Raw genomic sequence first — 27901 nt, 5'->3', positions numbered from 1 at the left:
AGTCAACTTAGTACATGTACATTTCTGACCCACTGGAATTGTGATACTGTGAATTATAAGTGAAATAATCTGTCTGTAAACAATTGTTGGAAAAATTACTTGTCATGCACAAAGTAGATGTCTTAACCGACTTGCCAAAACTAAATGTGTGGAGTGGTTGAACAACAAGTTTTAATGTCTCCAACCTAAGTGTATTTAAACTTCTGACTTCAACTGTATGTATTATGTTGGTAGGCATTACCCAGTGTTCGACTTGCTCTTTGGAACCCAAGGGGCATGCAGCACATATGTGAAGCTAGCCACAATAATGATTAGCCACATTAGTGGAATTTGTGTTTCGCCTTCAAAATTAAAGTCCCTTATTTAAAGAAATGCAAATGGTTACAAATAGTCATGATCGGTTATGAAAAGCCAACTGACATTTACTCCTGAGGTGCTGACTTGTTGCACCCTCGACAACTACTGTAATTATTATTATTTGACCATGCTGGTCATTTATGAACATTTGAACATCTTGACCATGTTCTGTTATAATCTCCACCCGGCACAGCCAGTAGAGGACTGGCCACCCCACATAGCCTGGTTCCTCTCTAGGTTTCTTCCTAGGTTTTGGCCTTTCTAGGGAGTTTTTCCTAGCCACCGTGCTTCTACACCTGCATTGCTTGCTGTTTGGGATTTTAGGCCGAGTTTCTGTACAGCACTTTTAGATATCAGCTGATGTAAGAAGGGCTTTATAAATCAATTTGATTTGATATTTCGGTTGCAATGACGGACTACGTCATTGATTTCTAACAGGTGCAATAGGATGCGCAAGTACGACATGGTTCTCCTGGATGCAGTGTTAGCTTTCAAGTTGCTGTCTGTCTAGAAACAGTTGGCTTTGACTGCTTGTACTGTGATGACTTTTGCATCAATGAAGTCGGCACTAAAAAATAATTTTGGTTGAAAAGACGTCTGTCGCGCCAATAACAGATGGAATGCAAGTGAGTGACGCAGCATATCACACTGAGCAGCAGAAAGAAAAAGCACCAACGAGTCACGTTCTCAAGACAACCAGAAGAGGGCGCCATTTCCCAGCACAAATCCACTGGACAAATATGGAAGGAGATCAAAAATGTGCTATTTGTCAAAGCACTTACCATTGTTAAAGAATGTCCTCGTAAAAATGAACACGTTAAACTAACAGGAAGAGCCGTGTAACATTACACTGTTTTTCAAAAGAATCTGCTTCTGATACTGAAATCTTTTATAGTTGAATCCTTAGGATCTGCTGTGATTGATACTGCATGTACACGGACAGTGTGTGGTGCAAAATGGCTTGATAACTATGTCAGTGAACTAAATATGAAAGAAGTACAAAATATGATTGGCACACCAAGCAACAGAGCTTTCAAATTTGGAGATGGGAGAATCGTCCATTATACCAATAGAGTTAAGATGGTCTGACCAATTTTTCCAGGTAAGTGTCACATTGAAACAGAGGTGGTCCCTACAGATATCCCCTTACTGTTAAGCAAAGCTTCCCTCAAGAAGGCAGGGGCTGTTCTACACATAGAAAAATACAAGGCTGATGTTCAACAACCAGTGACTCTTGAACCAGGCCACTATTGTGTAAACATTTTTGACAAAGACGTCACACAAGTGGCAGCTTGAGTAATACAAATACAAACTGTCACACAACTCATTTGTAATGGGGAACTTGAATAATACTTGGGCATTTAATTATGTTGTTGATGTTTTATTTGTCTTTAAAGAAAAGGGGGAGATTGTTAAGTTCATGTTTTAAGTATCCCTATATTTCTGTTATTACGGGGCTATCACTCAGTCAAGAGTGCGCCTGCACGGGAAGTCTTGCTGTTGATGGACCTAGCCTGATGTGCGTTGGCTACCTTGTAGTGTGTTCATACGGTTCAGTAAACTTTGTTAAACTGGAACATTGTCGTTGTATCATTTTGAGTTAACTTGTTATGGCTGCAATCCCAATAACGGGATCGATATGACAACTACCAGTGAAAATAGAGGTCGCCAAATTCAAACCACAGAAATCTCATAATTACAATTCCTAAAACATACATGTGTCTTATATCATTTTAAAGCTTTTCTCGTTGTTAATCCCACCAAAGTGTCCGATTTCAAATAGGCTTTTCAGCGAAAGCACTACAAACGATTATGTTAGGTCTCCACCAAACCACAATAAGCACAGCCATTTTCCAGCTAAATATAGCATTCACAAAAAGCAGAAATAAAGATAATTCAAGGTTAGTGATTAATTTTATCTTCATCAGATGACACTCATAGGACTTCATGTTACACAATACATGCATGTTTTGTTTGATAAAGTTCATATTTATATAAAATCTGAGTTTACATTGGCTATGTAGATTCACTAGTTCCAAAAACATCAAGTGATTTTGCATAGCCACATCGTTTCAACAGAAATACTCATCATAAATGTAGATGATAATACAAGTTATACACATGGAATTATAGATATACCTCTACTTAATGCAACCGCTGTGTCAGATTTAAAAAAAACTTTACGGAAAAAGCAACACATGCAATAATCTGAGACGGCGCTCAGAAATATAATACAATTAGCCGCCATGTTGGAGTCAACAGAAACCAGAAAATACATGATAAATGTTTCCTTACCTTTGATGAACATCATCAGAATGCAGTCCTAGGAATCCCAGGTCCACAATAAATGCTTGATTTGTTCTAAAATGTCCGTTATTTATGTTCAGTTAGCTACTTTGGTTAGCGCGTTTGGTAAACAATTCCAAAGTCACAAAGCGCGTCCCCTATAACATGACGAAATGTCCAAAAGTTCCGTAACAGTCAGTAGAAACATGTCAAACAATGTACTGAATCAATCTTTAGAATGTTGTTTACATATATCTTGAATAACGTTCCAACCGGAGAATTAGAATGACTTCAGATGAGCGATGGAACGCAGGTGCTTCCCCTGTGAACGCGCATAGTGAATGCATGGTCAACTCGTGGCAGTGGTGACTATTTCCGGTCTCATTCGACCCCCCTTCACATTAGTCAGACAAAGTTCTATTGACTGTTGACATCTAGTGGAAGGCGTAGGAAGTGAAAACTCATCCATATCTCGCTGTAATTTCAATGAGAGCTTGGTTGAAGATCTGCCACCCCCAGAAAAAACAACAACAGGAAGTGGAATTTCTCTCTATATGAGTTCTGTTATACTCACAGACATAATTCAAACAGTTTTAGAAACTTCAGAGTGTTTTCTATCCAATACTAATAATAATATGCATATATTAGCAATTGAAAGTGAGGAGCAGGCCGTTTTACTCTGGGCACCTTATTCATCCAAGCTACTCAATACTGCCCCTGCAGCCATAAAAAGTTAACAGTGAAGATATCAAACTGAAATAACACATGGAATCATGTAGTAAGCAAGAAAGTGTTAAACAAATCAAAAGCACCCCCCACACCAAAACACTTCCTCCTCCTCCTCCATGCTTTATGGTGGGAAATACACATGGGGAGATCATCCGTTCTCAAAAAAACATGGCATTAGGAGCCAAAAATCGCCAATTTGGACTCCAGACCAAAGGACTGATTTCCACCGGTCTACGTCCATTGATCGTGTTTCTTGGCCCAAGCAAGTCTCTTCTTCTTATTGGTGTCCTTTAGTAGTGGTTTTTGTTGTTGCAGCAATTCAACCATGAACGCCTGATTCACAGTCGCCTCTGAACAGTTGCTGTTGAGATGTTTGTTACTTGAACTCTAAAGAATTTATTTGGGCTGCAATTTCTGTGGCTGGTAACTCCTAAATGAACTTATCCTCTGCAGCAGAGGTAACTCTGGGTTTTCCTTTCCTGTGGCGGTCCTCATGAGAGCCAGTTTCATCATAGCGATTTATGGTTCAAGAAACTTTCAATGTTCTTGACATTTTCCGTATTGACTGACCTTCATGTCTTAAAGTAATGATGGACTGTCCTTTCTCTTTGCTTATATGAGCTGATCTTGTTCATAATATGGACTTGGTCTTTTACCAAATCGGCCTATCTTCTGTATACCCCCTTTCCTTGTCACTGATTGGCTCAAACACACAAGGGTTTGAACCTTTTTTCAATTTTCTCCTAAAATGACATACCAAAATCTATATGCGTATTCTTGCTACCATTTGAAAATAAACATTTTGATGTTTGTGGAAATGTGAAATTAATGTAGGAGAATATAACACATTAGATCTGGTGAAAGATAATAGAATGGAAAACAACATGTTTTAAAAATGTTTTTTTGTTTCATCTTTGAAATGGAAGAGAAAGGCCGTAATTTATTATTCCAGGTTAGGTGCAATTACGATTTTTGTGTATGTGCAAAGTTTTTTAGACTGATACAGTGAACATAACCATTGCATTTCTGTTCAAAATGTTGTATCACGTCTGCCCAAATCTGCCTAATTGGTTTGCACAGTGATACATGTCCATTGATTCATAAATCTCCTCAAACAATAGCATTTCACTGTAATAGCTACTGTAAACTGGACAGTGCAGGGAGATTAACACGAATGTAAGCTTTCTGCCCATATCAGATATGTCTCTGTTTTTGGAAAGTTTCTTGTTTCTTACAACCTCAGGCTAATCACATTAGCCTATGTTAGCTCACCCATAACGCGGGGGGGAACACAGAGGTTTTTAAGAAGGAAAGAAAAATTCCACCAACGAACCATTAACAAGGCACACCTGTTTATTTAAATGCATTCCAGGTGACTACCTCATAAAGCTGGTTGAGAGCGCCAAGATTGTGCAAAGCTGTCGTCAAGGCAAAGTGTGGCTATTTGAAGAATCTGAAATATAAAATAGATTTTTATTTGTTTAACACTTTTGGTTACTACATGAGTTATTTTGTAGTTCACCATTATTTCACTACTTCACTATTATTCTCGAATGTAGAAAATAGCTAAAATAAAGAACACCTCCTCATTCAAGGGCTTTTCCAAAACTTTTGACCGATAGTGTAAAATTCTTATTTAGTGTTTTTTATTTATTATCTTACACTACATGACCAAAAGTATGTGGATACCTGCTCGTCAAACATCTTATGCCAAAATCATGGGCAATGATATGGATAAACCATTTCTGTGCTTTCCAACTTTGTGCCAACAGTTTGGGGAAGACCCTTTCCTGTTTTACCATTACTATGCCCCTGTGCACAAAGCAAGATCCATACAGAAATGGTTTGTTGAGATCGGTGTGGAAGAACTTGCCTGGCCTGCACAGAGCCTTGACCGCAACCCCACCGAACACCTTCGTGATGAGTTTGTGAAGTCGACTGCAAACCAGGTCTAATCGCCCAGCATCCGAGCCCGACCTCACTAATGCTCATGTGGCTGAATGGAAACAAGTCCCCGTTCCAACATCTAGTATAAAGCCTTCCCAGAAGAGTGGAGGCTGTTATAGCAGCAGAGGGACCAACTCTATATTAATGCCCATGATTTTGGAATGAGATGTTTGACAAGCAGGTGTCCACATACTTTTGGACATGTAGTGTATGTTTAATCCTTTATCGTGGTTGATGTCTTGATGGGTTTGTCTAAAATCGGGTGATGTAAAACAACTTTTCGGTCCTTGCATTTATGGCAGTGTAGGTTGTTGTTATATCCAGGAATTGTGTACAGATCCATGCGACATGGGGCTGTGCATTATCATGCTGAAACATGAGGTGATGGTGGATGAATGGCACCACAAGGGGCCTCAGAATCTCATCATGCTGAAACATGAGGTGATGGTGGATGAATGGCACCACAAGGGGCCTCAGAATCTCATCATGCTGAAACATGAGGTGATGGTGGATGAATGGCACCACAAGGGGCCTCAGAATCTCATCATGCTGAAACATGAGGTGATGGATGAATGGCACCACAAGGGGCCTCAGAATCTCATCATGCTGAAACATGAGGTGATGGTGGATGAATGGCACCACAAGGGGCCTCAGAATCTCATCATTCTGAAACATGAGGTGATGGATGAACGGCACCACAATGGGCCTCAGGATCTCATCATGCTGAAACATGAGGTGATGGATGAACGGCACCACAAGGGGCCTCAGGATCTCATCATGGTTTTTCTGTTCATTCAAATAGCTATTGATAAAATGTTATTTGTGTTCATTGTCTGTAGCGTATTTATATTCCCATAACTCCACCACCACCATGGGGCACTATGGTCACAACATTGACATCAGCAAACCGCTAGCCCACACAATGCCATACATGCTATGCTGTCTAGTGATGCAACCTCTCTTACCACTCAGTGCCTGGGCCTACCTCCACTGTACCCGCACCCCACCATACCCCTGTCTGCACATTACGGCCTGAATCTATTCTACCCAGAAATCTGCTCCTTTGATTCTTTGTGCCCAACGCTCTCGACGACCAGTTTTGATAGCCTTTAGCTGTACCCTCATCCTACTCCTCCTCTGTTCCTCGAGTGATGTGGAGGTTAACCCAGGCCCTGCGTGTCCCCAGGCACTCTCATTTGTTGACTTCTGTGATCGAAAAAGCCATGGTTTCATGCATGTTAACATCAGAAGCCTCCTCCCTAAGTTTGTTTTACTCACTGCTTTAGCACAATCCGCCAACCCTGATGTCCTTGCCGTGTCTGAATCCTGGCTTAGGAAGGCCACCAACAATTCTGAGATTTCCATACCCAACTATAACATCTTCCGTCAAGATAGAACTGCCAAAGGGGGAGGAGTTCCAATCTACTGCAGAGAGAGCCTGCAAAGTTCTGTCATACTTTCCAGGTCTATACCTAAACAGCTCGAAATTCTAATTTGAAAAATGAATTTCTCCAGAAATAAGTCTCTCACTGTTGACGCCTACTATCGACCCTCCTCAACTCCCAGCTGTGCCCTGGACACCATTTGTGAATTGATCTTCCCCCATCTAGCTTCAGAGTTTGTTCTGTTAGGTGACCTAAACTGGGATATGCTAAACACCCCGGCAGTCCTACAATCTAAGCTAGATGCCCTCAATCTCACACATATCACCAAGGAACCCACCAGTACAACCCTAAATCCGTAAACATGGGCACCCTCATAGACATTATCCTGACCAACTTGCCCTCCAAATACACCTCTGCTGTTTTCAATCAGGATCTCAGCGATCACTGCCTCATTGCCTGTATCCGCTATTGGTCCTCGGTCAAACGACCACCCTTCATCACTGTCAAACGCTCCCTAAAACACTTCTGCAAGCAGGCCTTTCTAATCGACCTGCCCCGGGTATCCTGGAAGGATATTGACCTCATCCCGTCAGTCGAGGATGCCTGGTCGTTCTTTAAAAGTAATTTCCTCACCATCTTAGATAAGCATGCCCCCTTCAAAAAATGCAGAACTAAGAACAGATATAGCCTTGGTTCACTCAAGACCTGACTGCCCTTGACCAGCACAAAAACATTTGTGGCGGACTGCAATAGCATCGAATAGTCCCCGCGATATGCAACTGTTCAGGGATGTCAAGAACCAATAGACGCAGTCAGTCAGGAAAGCAAAGGCTAGCTTTTTCAAGCAGAAATTTGCATCCTGTAGCTCTAACTCCAAAAAGTTTTGGGACACTTTAAAGTCCATAGAGGACAAGAGCACCTCCTCCCAACTGCCCACTGCACTGAGGCTAGGTAACACGGTCACCACCGATAAATCCATGATAATCGAAAATGTCAATAAGCCTAATTTCTCTACGGCTGGCCATGCCTTCCTCCTGGCTACTCCAACCCTGGCCAACAGCTCCGCTTCCCCCCCGCAGCTACTCACCTGAGCCTCCCTAGCTTCTCCTTCACCCAAATCCAGATAGCAGATGTTCTGAAAGAGCTGCAAAACCTGGACCCGTACAAATCAGCTGGGCTAGACAATCTGGGCCCTCTCTTTCTAAAACTATCCGCCGCCATTGTTGCAACCCCTATTACCAGCCTTTTCAACCTCTTTCGTATAGTCCAAGATCCCTAAAAATTGGAAAGCTGCCGCGGTCACCTTCCCCCCCCCCCCCCCCCCCCCCCTCTTCAAAGGGGGTGACACTCTATACCCAAACTGCTATAGACCTATATCTATCCTGCCCTGCCTCTCTAAAGTCTTCGAAAGTCCAGTTAATAAACAGATCACTGACCATTTCGAATCCCACCGTACCGGTTCACCTAAGCCACGCTCAATGTACTAAACAATATCAGAACCGCCATCAATAAACGAAAGTACTGTGCAGCCGTCTTCATAGACCTGTCAAAGGCTTTTGACTGTCAATCACCGTATTCTTATCGGCAGACTCCATAGCCTTGGTTTCTCTAACGACTGTCTCGCCTGGTTCACCAACTACTTTGCAGACAGAGTTCAATGCGTCAAATCGGAGGGCCTGTTAAATTCTCGGGCCGACTCTTTTCTCTGTATATATCAACAATGTCGCTCTTGCTGCGGGTGATTCCCTGATCCACCTCTATGCAGCCGACACCATTCTGTATACATCTGGCCCTTCTTTGGACACTGTGTTAACTACCCTCCAAACGAGCTTCAATGCCTAACAACATTCCTTCCGTGGCCTCTAACTTCTCTTAAACGCTAGCAAAACCAAATGCATGCTTTTCAACTGTTCGCTGCCCGCACGCCTGACTAGCATCACTACTCTGGACGGCTCTGACTTAGAATACGTGGACAACTACAAATACCTAGGTGTCTGGCTAGACTGTAAACTCTCCTTCCAGACTCATATTAAACATCTCCAATCCAAAATCAAATCTAGATTCAACTTTCTATTCCGCAACAAAGCCTCCTTCACTCACACCGCCAAGCTTACCCTAGTAAAAATGACTATCCTATCAATCCTCGACTTCGGCGATGTCATCTACAAAATAGCTTCCAATACTCTTCTCAGCAAATTGTATGTAGTCTATCACAGTGCCATCCGTTTTGTTACCGAAGCGCCTTACACCACCCACCACTGCGACCTGTATGCGCTAGTCGGCTGGCCCTTGCTACATATTCATCGCCAGACCCACTGGCTCCAGGTCATCTATAAATCTATGCTAGGTAAAGCTCCGCCTTATCTCAGCTCACTGGTCACGATAACAACACCCACCCGTAGCACGCGCTCCAGCAGGTATATCTCACTGGCTATTCCCAAAGCCAGCACCTCTTTGGCCGCCTTTCCTGCCAGTGACTGGAACGAATTGCAAAAATCGCTGAAGTTGGAGACTTATATTTCCCTCACTAACTTTAAACATCAGCTAACCGATCGCTGCAGCTGTACATCTGTAAATAGCCCACCCAATCTACCTACCTTATCCCCATACTGTTTTTTATTTACTTTGCTGCTCTTTTGCACACCAGTATCACTACTTCAAATCAAATGTATTTATATATCAAAGTGCTGTACAGAATACCAGCCTAAATACCCAAACAGCAAGCAATGCAGGTGTAGAAGCACGGTGGCTAGGAAAAACTCCCTAGAAAGGGCAAATCCTAGGAAGAAACCTAGAGAGGAACCACGCTATGAGAGGTGGCCAGTCCTCTTCTGGCTGTGCCGGGTGGAGATTATAACAGAACATGGCCAAGATGTTCAAATGTTCATAAATGACTAGCATGGTCAAATAATAGTAATCACAGTAAACAGGTCAGGGTTCCATAACCGCAGGCAGAACAGTTGAAACTGGAGCAGCAGCACGGCCAGGTGGACTGGGGACAGCAAGGAGTCAAATCAGTTTTCTTGATCTTCTGATCTTGTGTGAAGATAATGTTCTATACACTGATCTTTACAGGAAGTCCACTGATCGTAACAGTTTGTTGAGGGCTGATAGTTGTCACCCACTTCCCTTGAAAAATAGTTTGCCCTACAGCCAATTCTGTCGAATCAAAAAAATTATCAGATTTCGATAGAAATATGGCTGAGACGCAAAGAAAGTTCAAGGAGAGGGATTACAAAAATGATCAGATTAACATTGAGAAAATTCCAAACTAAACATGACCCTTTTCAAGGTCAGTCTCGCAAAAAGACGCATTCTTGTGTTCTAACTATTCAAAGGGTTTTGAACAAATTAAGGGAATTGTTCACAAACATTGGCACATTCTAAAATCCGATTATAGTCTCGGTAAGCTTGGCTGTTCTTAATTAAAAAATAAAGTTTTCTACTCCGCTAGCCAGCACCTCGCCTAAATAGGTGTGCGTTTCTTTTTCTTCCAGACAACAAGGAGTCATCATGCCAGGTAGTCCTGAGGCATGATCCTAGGCTTCAAGTCCCCCGAGAAAGAGAAAGAAAGAGAGAATTAGAGAGAGCATACTTAAATTCACACAGGACACCAGATAAGACAGGAGAAACACTCCAGATATAACAGACTGACCCTAGCCCCCCGACACATAAACTACTTACAAACCATCATCTGCTCATCTATCACTCCAGTGATGTAATTAATTACTTTGCTACTATGTCCTATTTATTGCCTTACCACCTCACGCCATTTGCACACACTGTATAGACTTTATTTTTTCCCCTATTGTGTTATTGACTGTACGCTTGTTTATTCCATGTGTAACTCTGTGTTGTTGTATGTGTCGCACTGCTTTGCTTTATCTTGGCCAGGTCACAGTTGTAAATGAGAACTTGTTCTCAACTTGCCTACCTGGTTAAATAAAGGTGAAATAAAAAAAATATTTCAAACCAAATATTGTATTATGTTACTGGGTGACTTGAGTCATTTTCTATTAAGGTATCTTTACTTTTACTCAAGTATGACAATTGAGTACATGTTCCGTTTATATTTTCTTCCATAATGTCACCTCACCTTGATACCTAAAATTGATAATGTCATTAGTGTGGTTCTTCAATAATTATGCATAATACTTATTGGATACGTGTTTGGTGATTTATTTTTCCACATCTGATCCAGGAAGGAATTTTGAACGACAGTCAAGTGATGAACAGCTGTGGTGATCAGCACATGGAATAGCCAACGTGCTGGAAAAGAGTTGTTGGCGAGGAATGTCCAGAATATAATATTTTGGTGTCTCATTCGTTATGCCGGTGAAGACCATTGTGCCTGGACCCATGTTGGATCTAATATCCCTAGCAAGTTGACCATATGTCGTCAGCTTGATTTACAGTAGAGTCTCATTAGATTTAACAGAGAAAGCATCAAGGTAATGAGTTCTTGTTTTTGTGCCTCGGACACAGAGTCTTCTGTGTGTAGGATAGACTGTGTAGGATAGACTGTGTAGGATAGACTGTGTAGGATAGACTGTGTAGGATGGACTGTGTAGGATGGACTGTGTAGGATAGACTGTGTAGGATAGACTGTGTAGGATAGACTGTGTAGGATAGACTGTGTAGGATAGACTGTGTAGGATAGACTGTGTAGGATAGACTGTGTAGGATGGACTGTGTAGGATGGACTGTGTAGGATAGACTGTGTAGGATAGACTGTGTAGGATAGACTGTGTAGGATAGACTGTGTAGGATAGACTGTGTAGGATGGACTGTGTAGGATGGACTGTGTAGGATGGACTGTGTAGGATAGACTGTGTAGGATAGACTGTGTAGGATAGACTGTGTAGGATAGAGGATGTGTAGGATAGACTGTGTAGGATAGACTGTGTAGGATAGACTGTGTAGAGGATAGACTGTGTAGGATAGATGGTGTGTAGGATAGACTGTGTAGGATAGACTAGGATAGACTGTGTAGGATAGACTGTGTAGGATAGACTGTGTAGGATAGACTGTGTAGGATAGAGTGTGTAGGATAGACTGTGTAGGATAGACTGTGTAGGATAGAGTGTGTAGGATAGACTGTGTAGGATAGACTGTGTAGGATAGACTGTGTAGGATAGAGTGTGTAGGATGGACTGTGTAGGATGGACTGTGTAGGATGGACTGTGTAGGATGGACTGTGTAGGATGGACTGTGTAGGATGGACTGTGTAGGATGGAGTGTAGGATAGGACTGTGAGGTGTGTAGGATGGACTGTGTAGGATAGAGGATGTGTAGGATAGACTGTGTAGGATGGACTGTGTAGGATAGACTGTGTAGGATAGACTGTGTAGAGGATAGACTGTGTGGAGGATAGGAGTGTGTAGGATAGAGTGTGTAGGATAGAGTGTGTAGGATGGACTGTGTAGGAGGATAGGATGTGTAGGATAGACTGTGTAGGATAGAGTGTGTAGGATAGACTGTGTAGGATGGACTGTGTAGGATAGAGAGGATAGACTGTGTGATACTGTGTAGGATAGACTGTGTAGGATGGAGAGACTGTGTAGGATAGACTGTGTAGGATAGACTGTGAGGATGTGTAGGATAGACTGTGTAGGATAGACTGTGTAGGATAGACTGTGTAGGATAGACTGTGTAGGATAGACTGTGTAGGATAGACTGTGTAGGATAGACTGTGTAGGATAGAGTGTGTAGGATAGACTGTGTAGGATAGACTGTGTAGGATAGACTGTGTAGGATAGACTGTGTAGGATAGAGTGTGTAGGATAGAGTGTGTAGGATAGACTGTGTAGGATAGACTGTGTAGGATAGACTGTGTAGGATAGACTGTGTAGGATAGAGTGTGTAGGATAGAGTAATGGTTACCCGGACTATTTGCATTGTTTTACACTGCTGCTACTCGCTGTTTTTATTTTCTATTATCTATAGTCACTTTATCCTACATGTACATATTACCTCAACTAACATGTACCCCCTCACATTGACTCAGTGTAGGTACCCCCTGTATATAGCCTCCACATTGACTCTGTACCGTAACACCCTGTATATAGCCTCCACATTGACTCTGTACTGGTACCCCCTGTATATAGCCTCCACATTGACTCAGTACCGGTACCCCCTGTATATAGCCTCCATATTGACTCTGTACCGTAATACCCTGTATATAGCCTCCACATTGACTCAGTACCGGTACCCCCTGTATATAGCCTCATTACTAACATGTACCCCCTCACATTGACTCAGTACCGGTACCCCCTGTATATAACCTCATTACTAACATGTACCCCCTCACATTGACTCAGTACCGGTACCCCCTGTATATAGCCTCATTACTAACCTGTACCCTGCACATTGACTCAGTACCGGTACCCCCTGTATATAGCCTCATTACTAACCTGTACCCTGCACATTGACTCAGTACCGGTACCCCCTGTATATAACCTCATTACTAACCTGTACCCCCTCACATTGACTCAGTACCGGTACCCCCTGTATATAGCCTCATTACTAACCTGTACCCTGCACATTGACTCAGTACCGGTACCCCCTGTATATAACCTCATTACTAACATGTACCTCCTCACATTGACTCAGTACCGGTACCCCCTGTATATAGCCTCATTGCTAACCTGTACCCCCTCACATTGACTCAGTACCGGTACCCCCTGTATATAACCTCATTACTAACATGTACCCCCTCACATTGACTCAGTACCGGTACCCCCTGTATATAGCCTCATTACTAACCTGTACCCTGCACATTGACTCAGTACCGGTACCCCCTGTATATAACCTCATTACTAACATGTACCCCCTCACATTGACTCAGTACCGGTACCCCCTGTATATAGCCTCATTACTAACCTGTACCCTGCACATTGACTCAGTACCGGTACCCCTGTATATAACCTCATTACTAACATGTACCCCCTCACATTGACTCAGTACCGGTACCCCCTGTATATAACCTCATTACTAACATGTACCCCCTCACATTGACTCAGTACCGGTACCCCCTGTATATAGCCTCATTACTAACATGTACCCCCTCACATTGACTCAGTACCGGTACCCCCTGTATATAACCTCATTACTAACATGTACCCCCTCACATTGACTCAGTACCGGTACCCCCTGTATATAACCTCATTACTAACATGTACCCCCTCACATTGACTCAGTACCGGTACCCCCTGTATATAGCCTCATTACTAACATGTACCCCCTCACATTGACTCAGTACCGGTACCCCCTGTATATAACCCTGTTATTGTTATTTTATTGTTGCTCTTTTTCATTTACTTTACTAAGCAAACTAAATATTTTCTTAACTCTCTTTGTCTTAACTGCATTGTTGGTTAAGGGCTTGTCAGTCAGCATTTCACTGTACGGTCTACACTTGTATTCAGCGTTTCACTGTACGGTCTACACTTGTTGTATTCAGCACATTTGGATTTTCTTTCAAACCATGTAGTAATGTTTATCCCAATATCACACATTGGCCCCATTTTATTTCTAGAAAGACAAAATTGGGATCATTAACATTGCATGGGTGTCCATAATAAAGCATTACTCTGCCTTTTTAACAGCACTATCAACAAGGCAGGTCCTACAGGCCCTAGTTTCTACCTTCTTAACAACACTATCAACAAGGCAGGTCCTACAGGCCCTAGTTTCTACCTTCTTAACAACACTATCAACAAGGCAGGTCCTACAGGTCCTAGTTTCTACCTTCTTAACAACACTATCAACAAGGCAGGTCCTACAGGCCCTAGTTTCTACCTTCTTAACAACACTATCAACAAGGCAGGTCCTACAGGCCCTAGTTTCTACCTTCTTAACAACACTATCAACAAGACAGGTCCTACAGGCCCTAGTTTCTACCTTAACAACACTATCAACAAGACAGGTCCTACAGGCCCTAGTTTCTACCTTCTTAACAGCACTATCAACAAGGCAGGCCCTAGTTTCTACCTTCTTAACAACACTATCAACAAGGCAGGTCCTACAGGCCCTAGTTTCTACCTTCTTAACAACACTATCAACAAGACAGGTCCTACAGGCCCTAGTTTTGTCGCACCTGGACTACTGTTCAGTCGTGTGGTCAGGCAACACAAAAAAGGACTTAAGAAAATTGGTTCAGAACAGGGCAGCACGGCTGGCCCTTGGATGTACACAGAGAGCTAATAATAATATGCATGTCAATCTCTCCTGGCTGATAGTGGAGGAGAGATTGACTTCATCACTACTTTTATTTATGAGGGGTATTAACATGTTGAATGCACCGAGCTGTCTGTTTTGAATTACTGGCGCACAGCTTGGACACCCATGCATACCCCACAATACATGCCACAAAGGGTCTCTTCAAAGTCCAGAACTGACTATGGGAGGCGCACAGTACTACATAGAGCCATGACTACATGGAACTCTATTCCACAGTACTACATAGAGCCATGACTACATGGAACTCTATTCCACAGTACTACATAGAGCCATGACTACATGGAACTCTATTCCACAGTACTACATAGAGCCATGACTACATGGAACTCTATTCCACAGTACTACATAGAGCCATGACTACATGGAACTCTATTCCACAGTACTACATAGAGCCATGACTACATGGAACTCTATTCCACAGTACTACATAGAGCCATGACCACATGGAACTCTATTCCACAGTACTACATAGAGCCATGACTACATGGAACTCTATTCCACAGTACTACATAGAGCCATGACTACATGGAACTCTATTCCACAGTACTACATAGAGCCATGACTACATGGAACTCTATTCCACAGTACTACTTAGAGCCATGACTACATGGAACTCTATTCCACAGTACTACATAGAGCCATGACTACATGGAACTCTATTCCACAGTACTACATAGAGCCATGACTACATGGAACTCTATTCCACAGTACTACATAGAGCCCTGACTACATGGAACTCTATTCCACAGTACTACATAGAGCCATGACTACATGGAACTCTATTCCACAGTACAACATAGAGCCATGACTACATGGAACTCTATTCCACAGTACTACATAGAGCCATGACTACATGGAACTCTATTCCACAGTACTACATAGAGCCATAACTACATGGAACTCTATTCCACAGTACTACATAGAGCCATGACTACATGGAACTCTATTCCACAGTACTACATAGAGCCATAACTACATGGAACTCTATTCCACAGTACTACATAGAGCCATGACTACATGGAACTCTATTCCACAGTACTACATAGAGCCATGACTACATGGAACTCTATTCCACAGTACTACATAGAGCCATGACTACATGGAACTCTATTCCACAGTACTACATAGAGCCATGACTACATGGAACTCTATTCCACAGTACTACATAGAGCCATGACTACATGGAACTCTATTCCACAGTACAACATAGAGCCATGACTACATGGAACTCTATTCCACAGTACAACATAGAGCCATGACTACATGGAACTCTATTCCACAGTACTACATAGAGCCATGACTACATGGAACTCTATTCCACAGTACTACATAGAGCCATGACTACATGGAACTCTATTCCACAGTACTACATAGAGCCATGACTACATGGAACTCTATTCCACAGTACTACATAGAGCCATGACTACATGTATCTCTATTCCACATCAGGTAACTGATACAGCAGTAGAATCAGATTTTAAAAAGCAGATAAAAATACACCTTATGGAACAGCGGGGACTGTGAAGCAACAGACACATAGACACATGCACACACACACATGATAACGTGCACTATACACACACACACATGATAACGTGCACTATACACACATACACATGATAACGTGCACTATACACACATACACATGGATTTTGTTTTGTAGTGGTGGGGTTGGGGCCTGAGGGCACACAGTGTGTTGTGAAATCAGAAAATCTACTTGAATGTTTTTAAAATTGTATGAACTGCCTTAATTTGGCTGGACCCCAGGAAGAGTAGCTGCTGCCTAGGCACCAGCTAATGGAGATCCATAATAAATACAAATGAAGTGGGATGAAGTTCCATGTACTTACCACTGAGAACATGGAGGAGAGGCACACAGTAGAGAACCTAAAAGTGGCATTAACTATTGCTGAGTGGGTGGGGAACAGGGTCATGTCTAGATGGGATGCAGCTTTTATCAAATTGACATGGAAAATGTAATGTTTTGTCTAACCGTTTTTCTAACCTGACCCTAATTCTCCTAACCTGCTGCGTTAATTCTCCTAACCTGCTGTGTTAATTCTCCTAACCTGCTGCGTTAATTCTCCTAACCTGCTGCCTTAATTCTCCTAACCTGCTGCCTTAATTCTCCTAACCTGCTGCTTTAATTCTCCTAACCTGCTGCGTTAATTCTCCTAACCTGCTGCCTTAATTCTCCTAACCTGCTGCCTTAATTCTCCTAACCTGCTGCCTTAATTCTCCTAACCTGCTGCCTTAATTCTCCTAACCTGCTGCCTTAATTCTCCTAACCTGCTGCCTTAATTCTCCTAACCTGCTGCCTTAATTCTCCTAACCTGCTGCGTTAATTCTCCTAACCTGCTGCCTTAATTCTCCTAACCTGCTGCGTTAATTCTCCTAACCTGCTGCCTTAATTCTCCTAACCTGCTGCGTTAATTCTCCTAACCTGCTGCCTTAATTCTCCTAACCTGCTGCAGACGTTTTCCTAAACCTTCTAGGAAAAGTCCATTTTGACTTGACAAAACCCAGAGGACTGTAGTAAGAGTCATTGTCCAACACAGAGAACTTAATTGCCCCGTAGCAGTCATACTCAATGGGGGCTGAAAACCGACAAAAAAGGGATGTTTAAGTAAATGTTTTCCATTTGTCACATCCTTACTTCTATAATGGCGAATGTCAGACTTCTCTTTCACTGTGGTTGTTAGAATAGGCTGATTTAACACCCTGAAAACAACACTGTTTGCTGTCGTGGCGTTTTGCGTCATTCTGGTTGGTCAGAGTAGAGCAATGTTTTATTTTAAAATGCCCATCCCTATGACCCATCATCTGTCCGGTATGTTACCTTGTCTCTGGACCCCCAATAACTAATGTGACTTAATATGTCCTGCAGATTCTCCCTCTGATTTTGGGGAAGAGCTTCCCCCTCTGCCTCCCTCTCCGACCTTCACCCCTGTAGAGAAGGAGGAGAAGACTGGTAACCCTGTAGAGAAGGAGGAGAAGACTGGTAACCCTGTAGAGAAGGAGAGGAGAGAACCATCATCAGTTCCAGAGACTGGTGAAGTGGTAAAACACCTCATACTATTCTGCAATGGAATGAAATGAAATGTCAGAATGCACACTTATGAACTGTTGACACCAGGTGCCCCAAGGAGAAGAGATGCACAAGGAGGGGAGAGCAGAGAGCACTTTTCTGGATACTGGTAGGTGATGACTGTTGATAACTGATAGCTAGTGACTGAAATGGCTTGTTACTGGGGCAGTATCTCTGGGCATATGTTAATGTTTCACCAGCCCACCTCTGTAGAAATCATCAACCCTGTTCTGTGTTTTCCTTGACTGAGGTAGAGAGCCCGTTTAAAAAGCACGCTCCCATCAAGACCTCCAGCCCCATGAAGCGGCAGGAGGGGGATGAGGACAAGGACAGAACAGCCTCTCCATTGCTGTTGACCTGTGATGATGATGATGATGATGATGAAGATGACCACGGCCCTGTAAAGCAGCCTATCACTGCCCTGACACCACAGTGCAACAGACAAGCAGCAGACGGGTAAGATGCATCCCAACTCCATAATGATATGGAACGCTTGACAATGAGTTTGTTGTTTTTAGTCTTGTTGTAGATGTGTTATATTGATTCAAATAGGGGGAAAATGTGTTTCCTCTACACTTCTCTGATGTTCCCCTCTCTTTTATACCCCCCTGGTTTCCCCCCTCCTTCTATAACCCCCTGGTGTTCCCCCTCCTTCTATACCCCCTGGTTTCCCCCTCCTTCTATACCCCCTGGTGTTCCCCCTCCTTCTATAACCCCTGGTGTTCCCCCTCCTTCTATAACCCCTGGTGTTCCCCGTTCTATAACCCCCTGGTTTCCCCGTTCTTTTATACCCCCTTGTGTTCCCCCTCCTTTTATACCCCCTGGTGTTCCCCCTTCTTCTATAACCCCCTCTTCTATAACCCCTGGTGGTCCTCCTCTTCTATAACCCCCTGGTGGTCCCCTCCTTTATACCTCTCTGGTGTTTCCTCTTCTATACCCCCTGGTGTCCCCCTCCTTTTATACCTCCCTGGTGTTCCCCCTCCTTTTATATCTCCCTGGTGTTCCCCTCCTTTTATACCCCCTGGTGTCCCCCTTCTTCTATACCCCCTGGTGTTCCCCTTCTTTATACCCCCCTGGTGTTCCCCCTTCTTCTATACCCCCTGGTGTTCCCCCTCTTCTATACCCCATGGTGTTCCCCTTCTTCTATACCCCCTGGTGTCCCCCTCCTTCTATACCCCCTGGTGTTCCCCCTTCTTCTATACCCCCTGGTGTTTCCCTTCTTCTTTTATACTTCTATACCTCCCTGGTGTTCCCCCTCCTTTTATACCTCCCTGGTGTTCCCCCTCTTCTATACCTGGTGTTCCCCCTCTTCCCTGGTGTTCCCCCTCTTCTATAACCCCCTGGTGTTCCCCCTCTTCTATACCCCCTTGTGTTCCCCCTCCTTTTATACCCCCTGGTGTTCCCCCTTCTTCTATAACCCCTGGTGTTCCCCCTCTTCTATACCCCCTTGTGTTCCCCCTCCTTTTATACCCCCTGGTGTTTCCTCTTCTATACCCCCTGGTGTTCCCCCTTCTTCTTTAACCCCCTCTTCTATTCCCCCCTGGTGTTCTACCCCTTCTTCTATAACCCCTGGTGTTTTCTCTTCTATACCCCCTGGGTTCCCCTTCTTCTATAACCCCTGGTGTTCCCCGTTCTTTTATACCCCCTTGTGTTCCCCCTCCTTCTATAACCCCTGGTGTTCCCCTTCTTCTATACCCCCTGGTGTTCCCCTTCTTCTATACCCCCTGGTGTTCCCCCCTTCTTACCCCTATACCCCCTGGTGTTCCCCCTTCTTCTATACCCCCTGGTGTTCCCCATCTTCTATACCTCCCTGGTGTTCCCCTCCTTCTATACCCCCTGGTGTTCCCCCTCCTTTTCCCCCTCCTTCCCCCCTGGTGTTCCCCCTCTTCTATACCTCCCTGGTGTTCCCCTCCTTTTATGGTGTTCCCCTCTTCTATACCTCCCTGGTGTTCCCCTCTTCTATAACCCCCTGGTGTTCCCCCTCTTCTATATTCCCCTGGTGTTCTATAACCCCTTCTTCTATACCCCCTGGTGTACCCCCCCCCTTCTTCTATAACCCCTGGTGTTCCCCCTCTTCTATACCCCCCTGGTGTTCCCCTCCTTTTATCCCCCTCCTTTTATACCCCCTGGTGTTCCCCCCTCCTTTACCCCCTGGTGTTTCCCTTCTTCTATAACCCCCCTGGTGTTCCCCCCTATCTTCTTTTATACCCCTGGTGTTCCCCTCTTCTATACCCCCTGGTGTACCCCCCCCTCTTCTATGTGTTCTTCCCTTCCCCTTTCTATACCTCCCTGGTGTTCCCCTCCTTCTATACCCCCTGGTGTTCCCCCTCCTTTTATACCCCCTGTGTTTCCCCCCTTCTATCCTTGGTGTTCCCCTCCTTTTACACCCCCTGGTGTTCCCCCCTTCTATACCCCTGGTGTTCCCCTTCTTCTAACCCCCCCCCCCCTCTTCTATAACCCCTGGTGTTCCCTTCTTCTATACCCTCCTGGTGTTCCCCCTCCTTTTATACCCCCTGGTGTTTCCTCTTCTATACCCCCTGGTGTTCCCCTTCTTCTATAACCCCCCCCTCTTCTATACCCCCTGGTGTCCCCCTCTTCTATACCCCCTGGTGTTCCCCCTTCTTCTATACCCCCTGGTGTTCCCCCTCCTTCTATACCCCCCCCTACCCCTGGTGTTCCCCTCTTTTTACCCCCTGGTGTTCCCCCTTCTTCTATACCCCCCCTTTCTATAACCCCTGGTGGTCCCCCTCTTCTATACCTCCCTGGTGTTCCCCCTCCTTTTATACCTCTCTGGTGTTTCCTCTTCTATACCCCCTGGTGTTCCCCCCCTAACCCCCTCTTTATAACCCCCTGGTGTCCCCCTCTTCTATACCCCCTGGTGTTCCCCTTCTTCTATACCTCCCTGGTGTTCCCCCTCTTCTATACCCCCTGGTGTTCCCCCTCTTTTTACCTCCCTGGTGTTCCCCACCTTTTATACCCCCTGGTGGTCCCCCTCTTTATACCCCCTCCTTTTCACCTCCCCTGGTGTTCCCCCTTCTTCTATACCCCCTGGTGTTTCCCTCCTTTTATACCTCCCTGGTGTCTTCTATACCCCCTGGTGTTCCCCTCTTCTACACCCCCTGGTGGTTCCCCTCCTTTTACACCCCCTGGTGTTCCACCTCCTTTTACACCCCCTGGTGTTCCCCCTCCTTTTATACCTCCCTGGTGTTCCCCCTCCTTTATACCCCCTGGTCTTCCCCCTCCTTTTACACCCCCTGGTTCCCCCTCCTTTTATACCCCCTGGTGTTCCCCTCCTTTTATACCCCCTGGTGTTCCCCTCCTATACCTCCCTGGTGTTCCCCTCCTTTACACCCCTGGTGTTCCCCTCCTTCTATACCCCCTGGTGTTCCCCCTCCTTTTATACCCCCTGGTGTTCCCCTCCTTCTATACCCCCTGGTGTTCCCCCTCCTTTTATACCCCCTGGTGTTCCCCCTCCTTTTATACCCCCTGGTGTTCCCCCTCCTTTTACACCCCCCTGGTCTTCCCCCTCCTTCTATACCCCCTGGTCTTCCCCCGCCTTTTACACCCCCTGGTGTTCCCCCTCCTTTTATACCCCCTGGTGTTCCCCTCCTTCTATACCCCCTGGTGTTCCCCCTCCTTCTATACCCCCTGGTGTTCCCCCTCCTTTTACACCCCCCCTGGTCTTCCCCCTCCTTCTATACCCCCTGGTCTTCCCCGCCTTTTACACCCCCTGGTGTTCCCCCTCCTTTTATACCCCTGGTGTTCCCCTCCTTCTATACCCCCTGGTGTTCCCCCTCCTTCTATACCCCCTGGTGTTCCCCCTCCTTTTACACCCCCTGGTCTTCCCCCTCCTTTTATACCCCCTGGTGTTCCCCCTCCTTTTATACCCCCTGGTGTTCCCCCTCCTTTTATACCCCCTGGTGTTCCCCCTCCTTTATACCCCCCTGGTCTTCCCCCTCCTTCTATACCCCCTGGTCTTCCCCCTCCTTCTATACCCCCTGGTCTTCCCCCTCCTTTTATACCCCTGGTCTTCCCCTCCTTTTATACCCCCTGGTGTTCCCCTCCTTCTATACCCCCTGGTGTTCCCCCTCCTTCTATACCCCCCTGGTCTTCCCCCTCCTTTTACACCCCCTGGTGTTTCCTTTTCTCCAGGGGATATGATGCAGTGCTGGACTCTCCTCCCTGTCGGTTTTCTGTCGGCAAACAAAAGACGCCATCTCGCAGTGTGCCGAAGAAGGAAGAGACGCCTTGGTCAGTCTACTGGACTGGTTCAGTATGGTGGCTCTGTAGACTGATCTCTATCCCATCTCCTGGCTTTGTTGGACCATTTTGTCTCTACCTATTATAGTTCATAATAAATCAGATCAGTGCTAACACAGGACAGGAGACCTGGGTTAGGTTAGTTGATGGTTTAGAGCAGACCTTTTGTGTTTTATCTGTGTAGTCCAAGGAAGGTGTTCTAGGTGTGTGAACATTTAAATGTTAAAACATTTAAATGAAATTGGGATGTTAAATGTTTACAAAACTACCACTAACAGGTCCTGATCCTCATCATAAAGGGACAATAAAAAGATGTACATACCCAACGCAACAATGTTATAATGTGAGGAGGAGATATATGTACATCTTTACAATTATATGCCACAGAGCTCCGCATGTCATCTTCGCTAAGTTGGGAAAATGGCAGAAAAGGACAAGCAACAATATCCTGTCTGGCAAATGGCAATACTTTGAGAAAGTGGTGAAATGCAAAGTGTGCGAGGTGTAATTGAGGTACAGTAATGGTAGTACAGATGTCTGACCATCTGAAAGGGACGCACCGTGAGAGACACCACTGCTGGCGGCAGCACGGGCCCCCAACAACAGACATCAGACTGCTTCACACTAACGAACTGTGATATGGGAGTGAGAACCTGATTCCAGAAATGACTGCAGTTGATATGCAGCCATTGTCAATGGTAGAGGATGTTGTTTTCAATACCCTCATGGCATATCTAGAACCAGACTACAAGATGCCATGATGGCCTTGGCAGAGAAATTGTACAATTATTACTCTGCAAGCTCTCCAACTATTTTTCTTATGAATCATTGCTAGGTAATGTGTTTTTGTCTTATAATATGAAATGACAGTAGACTACCGGTAGCCTACTGAATCTAGGGCTGTGGTAGATTGATCTTCATTGTACCCTAGCGGTCATACGCCTTAGGACCATATTCTGCATTGTGAATTCATGTGGAATTGTATCACTTGTTCTTTTTTTTTTTTTACAGAAACTGAACAAAATGGCAGTTTAAATGTTTAAGATACTTTTCAATTTATCACATCCCTATTGTGTTCATTCTCCAGGAAGTTGACTCTGTCCCTGTGCAGCATAGTGCCAGAGCCAGAAGAGCCTCCCCAAACAAGCCCGTGTCCAGCAGTAGAACCCAAAGAACAACCAGTACCAGGGAAGAAGAGTCTGGCCCGACCTTCAGAGAAGAAGAGTCTGGCCCGACCTTCAGAGAAGGAGAGTCTGGCCCAGCCCTCAGAGAAGGAGAGTCTGGCCCAGCCCTCAGAGAAGGAGAGTCTGGCCCAGCCCTCGGAGAAGGAGAGTCTGGCCCAGCCCTCGGAGAAGGAGAGTCTGGCCCAGCCCTCGGAGAAGGAGAGTCTGGACAAGCCCTCGGAGAAGAAGAGTCTGGCCCAGCCCTCGGAGAAGAAGAGTCTGGCCCAGCCCTCGGAGAAGAAGAGTCTGGCCCAGCCCTCGGAGAAGAAGAGTCTGGCCCAGCCCTCGGAGAAGAAGAGTCTGGCCCAGCCCTCGGAGAAGAAGAGTCTGGCCCAGCCCTCGGAGAAGAAGAGTCTGGCCCAGCCCTCGGAGAAGAAGAGTCTGGCCCAGCCACCGGAGAAGAAGAGTCTGGCCCAACCACCAGAGAAGAAGAGTCTGGCCCAACCACCAGAGAAGAAGAGTCTGGCCCAACCACCAGAGAAGAAGAGTCTGGCCCAACCACCAGAGAAGAAGAGTCTGGCCCAGCCTTCAGAGAAGAAGAGTCTGGCCCAGCCTTCAGAGAAGAAGAGTCTGGCCCAGCCTTCAGAGAAGAAGAGTCTGGCCCAACCACCAGAGAAGGAGAGTCTGGCCCAACCACCAGAGAAGGAGAGTCTGGCCCAACCACCAGAGAAGGAGAGTCTGGCCCAGCCACCAGAGAAGGAGAGTCTGGCCCAGCCACCAGAGAAGAGGAGTCTGGCCCAGCCACCAGAGAAGAAGAGTCGGGCCCAACCACCAGAGAAGAAGAGTCGGGCCCAACCACCAGAGAAGAAGAGTCTGGCCCAGCCTTCAGAGAAGAAGAGTCTGGCCCAGCCTTCAGAGAAGAAGAGTCTGGCCCAGCCACCAGAGAAGGAGAGTCTGGCCCAACCACCAGAGAAGAAGAGTCTGGCCCAGCCACCAGAGAAGAAGAGTCGGGCCCAGCCACCAGAGAAGAAGAGTCGGGCCCAGCCACCAGAGAAGAAGAGTCGGGCCCAACCACCTGAGAAGAAGAGTCGGGCCCAACCACCTGAGAAGGAGAGTCTGGCCCAACCACCAGAGAAGGAGAGTCTGGCCCAACCACCAGAGAAGAAGAGTCTGGCCCAGCCTTCAGAGAAGAAGAGTCTGGCCCAGCCTTCAGAGAAGAAGAGTCTGGCCCAACCACCAGAGAAGGAGAGTCTGGCCCAACCACCAGAGAAGGAGAGTCTGGCCCAACCACCAGAGAAGGAGAGTCTGGCCCAACCACCAGAGAAGGAGAGTCTGGCCCAACCACCAGAGAAGGAGAGTCTGGCCCAACCACCAGAGAAGGAGGCAACACCGGAAAGGAAAGCCACATCCTCCTTCCTCCAGAAGCTGAGAGAGGCTGGTCAGTCCAAGCCTGCCTGGTGAGTCCACATCTATTGTCTTCATTTAACTGAATGAATGGTTAGAACTGCCCTGTGTACAATATCCACAGAAGTGGCCCTCCCTGTTTCTACACCCAAAGGCCCAACATCACGAGACTTCCGGGAACGCTTGCGAAGCATACCAGGCTGGAGTTTGGGATTTGACTTCTCAAATCCCAATGAGAGAAGTGAAATATTCTTCCATCGTTGTTAATTGTCTCTGAAAAATAAAGGCACAACCTAGATTTGAGCCAATGTCTTAAGTAGTTGGACATGTTACTAATATGTTGTGTCTTTGGCATTAAAGTGAAGACTGTTATGTTATCAAATCAATTCTCTGTAATTATTATTACATGATTAATCTAATCATGTAAATATAATTAACTAGGAAGTCGGGGCACCAAGGAAAATCTGCAGATTACAAAGTTATTATTTTCCGAATATAACTCTTCAGATATTTTAATATCTGATCAATTAGTCTTCTAATGAATGAATTATTCTTTACCTCACGTTAGTCTCATTCCAAACATCATAAATTGTTTATCTGCACGAACCCAGTCTTCACTATGAATCATCCATACATCAAATGTCATAATCATTTATTTATTAACTAAATAATCACAGAAATGCATAAGCAAAAAAAACAGTAGATATGAAGACTAGTAATTCGTATCTAAGATTTGCTCTTATTCTGTCAGGATCGGATAGTCTCAGAGTTCAACCATTTCCAGCCGTGTAGCCAATGCTCCACGTGGTATGGTTAGGAATTTAACAACCATTACAACCTTAGCTTCTACTGAGGTTTTTGTGGTCTGAACTCAACCTGTGCCCCCTCGGTGTCCATTGAGGTACGTGTGGTCTGAAGAGGATTTCCTCAGGAGGAGTTTTTATTCGTAACAGTAGAAAAGGGCTGGTCCATGACGCCATACAATTCTTTCACATTAAAGGTTTAACATCGTATTACATAATTTCACACACAGTTTCATCTTTACTCATTAATTTTATACAAGAATTAGATGCAAACCCCATAATTGAGAAATGTACATATTCAGAGATGTAGTCATTTGAGGTCGACCGCTTATGATTTTTGAACACCGATACCGATTATTGGAGGACCAAAAAAAAAGTCGATACCGATTCATCGGACGATTGAATAAAAATAACAATTATTTCTAATAATGACAATTACAACAATACTGAATGAACACTTATTTTAACTTAATATAATACATAAATAAAATCAATTTAGCCTCAAATAAATAATGAAACATGTTTAATTTGGTTTAAATAATGAAACATGTTTAATTTGGTTTAAATAATGCAAAAACAAAGTGTTGGAGAAGAAAGTAAAAGTGCAATATGTGCCATGTAAGAAAGCTAATGTTTAAGTTCCTTGCTCAGAACATGAGAACATATGAAAGCTGGTGGTTCCTTTTAACACGAGTCTTCAATATTCCCAGGTAAGAAGTTTTAGGTTGTAGTTATTATAGGAATTATAGGACTATTTCTCTCTATACCATTTGTATTTCATATACCTTTGACTATTGGATGTTCTTATAGTCACTTTAGTATTGCCAGTGTAACAGTATAGCTTCCATCCCTCTCCTCGCCACTACCTGGGCTCGAACCAGGAACACAACGACAACAGCCACCCTCGAAGCAGCGTTACCCATGCAGAGCAAGGGGAACAACTACTCCAAGTCTCAGAGCGAGTGACGTTTGAAACGCTATTAGCGCGCACCCCGCTAACTAGCTAGCCATTTCACATCGGTTACACCAGCCTAATCTCGGGTGTTGATAGGCTTGAAGTCATAAACAGCTGCTGGCAAACGCACGAATGTGCTGTTTGAATGACTGCTTACGAGCCTGCTGCTGCCTACCATCGCTCTGTCAGACTGCTCAATGAAATCATAGACTTAATGACACACATAAATACGAGCCTTAGGTCATTAATATGGTCGAATCCGGAAACTATCATCTCGAAAACAAGACGTTTATTCTTTCAGTGAAATACGGAACCGTTCCGTATTTATCTAACGGGTGGCATCCATCAGTCTAAATATTCCTGTTACATTGCACAACCTTCAATGTTATGTCATAATTACGTACAATTCTGGCAAATTAGGCGGCCCAAAACTGTTGCATATACACTGACTCTGCGTGCAATGAACGCAAGAGAAGTGACACAATTTCACCTGGTTAATATTGCCTGCTAACCTGGATTTATTTTAGCTAAATATGCAGGTTTAAAAATATATACTTCTGTGTATTGATTTTAAGAAAGGCATTTATGTTTATGGTTATGTACACGTTGGAACAACGATACGCACCGCATCGATTATATGCAACGCAGGACACGCTAGATAAACTAGTAATATCATCAACCATGTGTAGTTAACTAGTGATTATGATTGATGGTTTTTTACAAGATACGTTTAATGCTAGCTAGCAACTTACCTTACTGCATTACTTACTTACCTTACTGCATTCGCGTCTCCTCGTGGAGTGCAATGAGAGGCAGGTGGTTAGAGCGTTGGACAAGTTAACTGTAAGGTTGCAAATCCCCCGAGCTGACAAGGTGAAAATCTGTCATTCTGCCCCTGAGCGAGGCAGTTAACCCACTGTTCCTAGGCCGTCATTGAAAATAAGAATGTGTTCTTAACTGACTTGCCAAGTTAAATAAAGATTAAATAAAGGTGTAAAAAAAAGATTTCCGATTGTTATGAAAACTTGAAATCGGCCATTCCGATTAATCGGTCGACCTCTAATCGTCATGTGTGTTTCCTGTCCTCTCTGAAGTCACCAAATGTTCAGATATATAGTTCTGTGTGTTTCCTGTCCTCTGAAGTCACCAAATGAAACACACTCATCATACCCGTCCCTAAAGTGTCCACGGATCCTTCCCACCTTCTCACAAGTTCAGCCCTAGGAAAGGGTTAATGCTGTGTTTCTGCTGTGTTTCTGCCCTAGGAAAGGGTTAATGCTGTG

General features: G+C 44.6%; 1 protein-coding gene across 3 annotated transcripts in view; it reads left to right on the top strand.

Moving 5' to 3' along the window:
• Positions 1–27901, top strand: part of si:ch211-161h7.4 (serine/arginine repetitive matrix protein 2) — a 101662-nt gene that overhangs the window by 8649 nt on the left and 65112 nt on the right. For all 3 annotated transcript variants that reach the window (XM_065019185.1, XM_065019186.1, XM_065019184.1), the window contains exons 4-8: positions 17833–18005; positions 18082–18142; positions 18288–18489; positions 22186–22284; positions 23381–24913. In XM_065019185.1, the coding sequence (XP_064875257.1) occupies positions 17833–18005; positions 18082–18142; positions 18288–18489; positions 22186–22284; positions 23381–24913 (2068 nt within the window). The remainder of the gene's footprint in view (positions 1–17832; positions 18006–18081; positions 18143–18287; positions 18490–22185; positions 22285–23380; positions 24914–27901) is intronic.

This window comes from Oncorhynchus nerka, linkage group LG6 (genome assembly GCF_034236695.1).
Source record: "Oncorhynchus nerka isolate Pitt River linkage group LG6, Oner_Uvic_2.0, whole genome shotgun sequence".
NCBI classification, from domain to species: domain Eukaryota; kingdom Metazoa; phylum Chordata; class Actinopteri; order Salmoniformes; family Salmonidae; genus Oncorhynchus; species Oncorhynchus nerka.
Note: the sequence above shows the minus strand (reverse complement) of the source record. Positions and strands in the feature narration are given on the sequence as shown.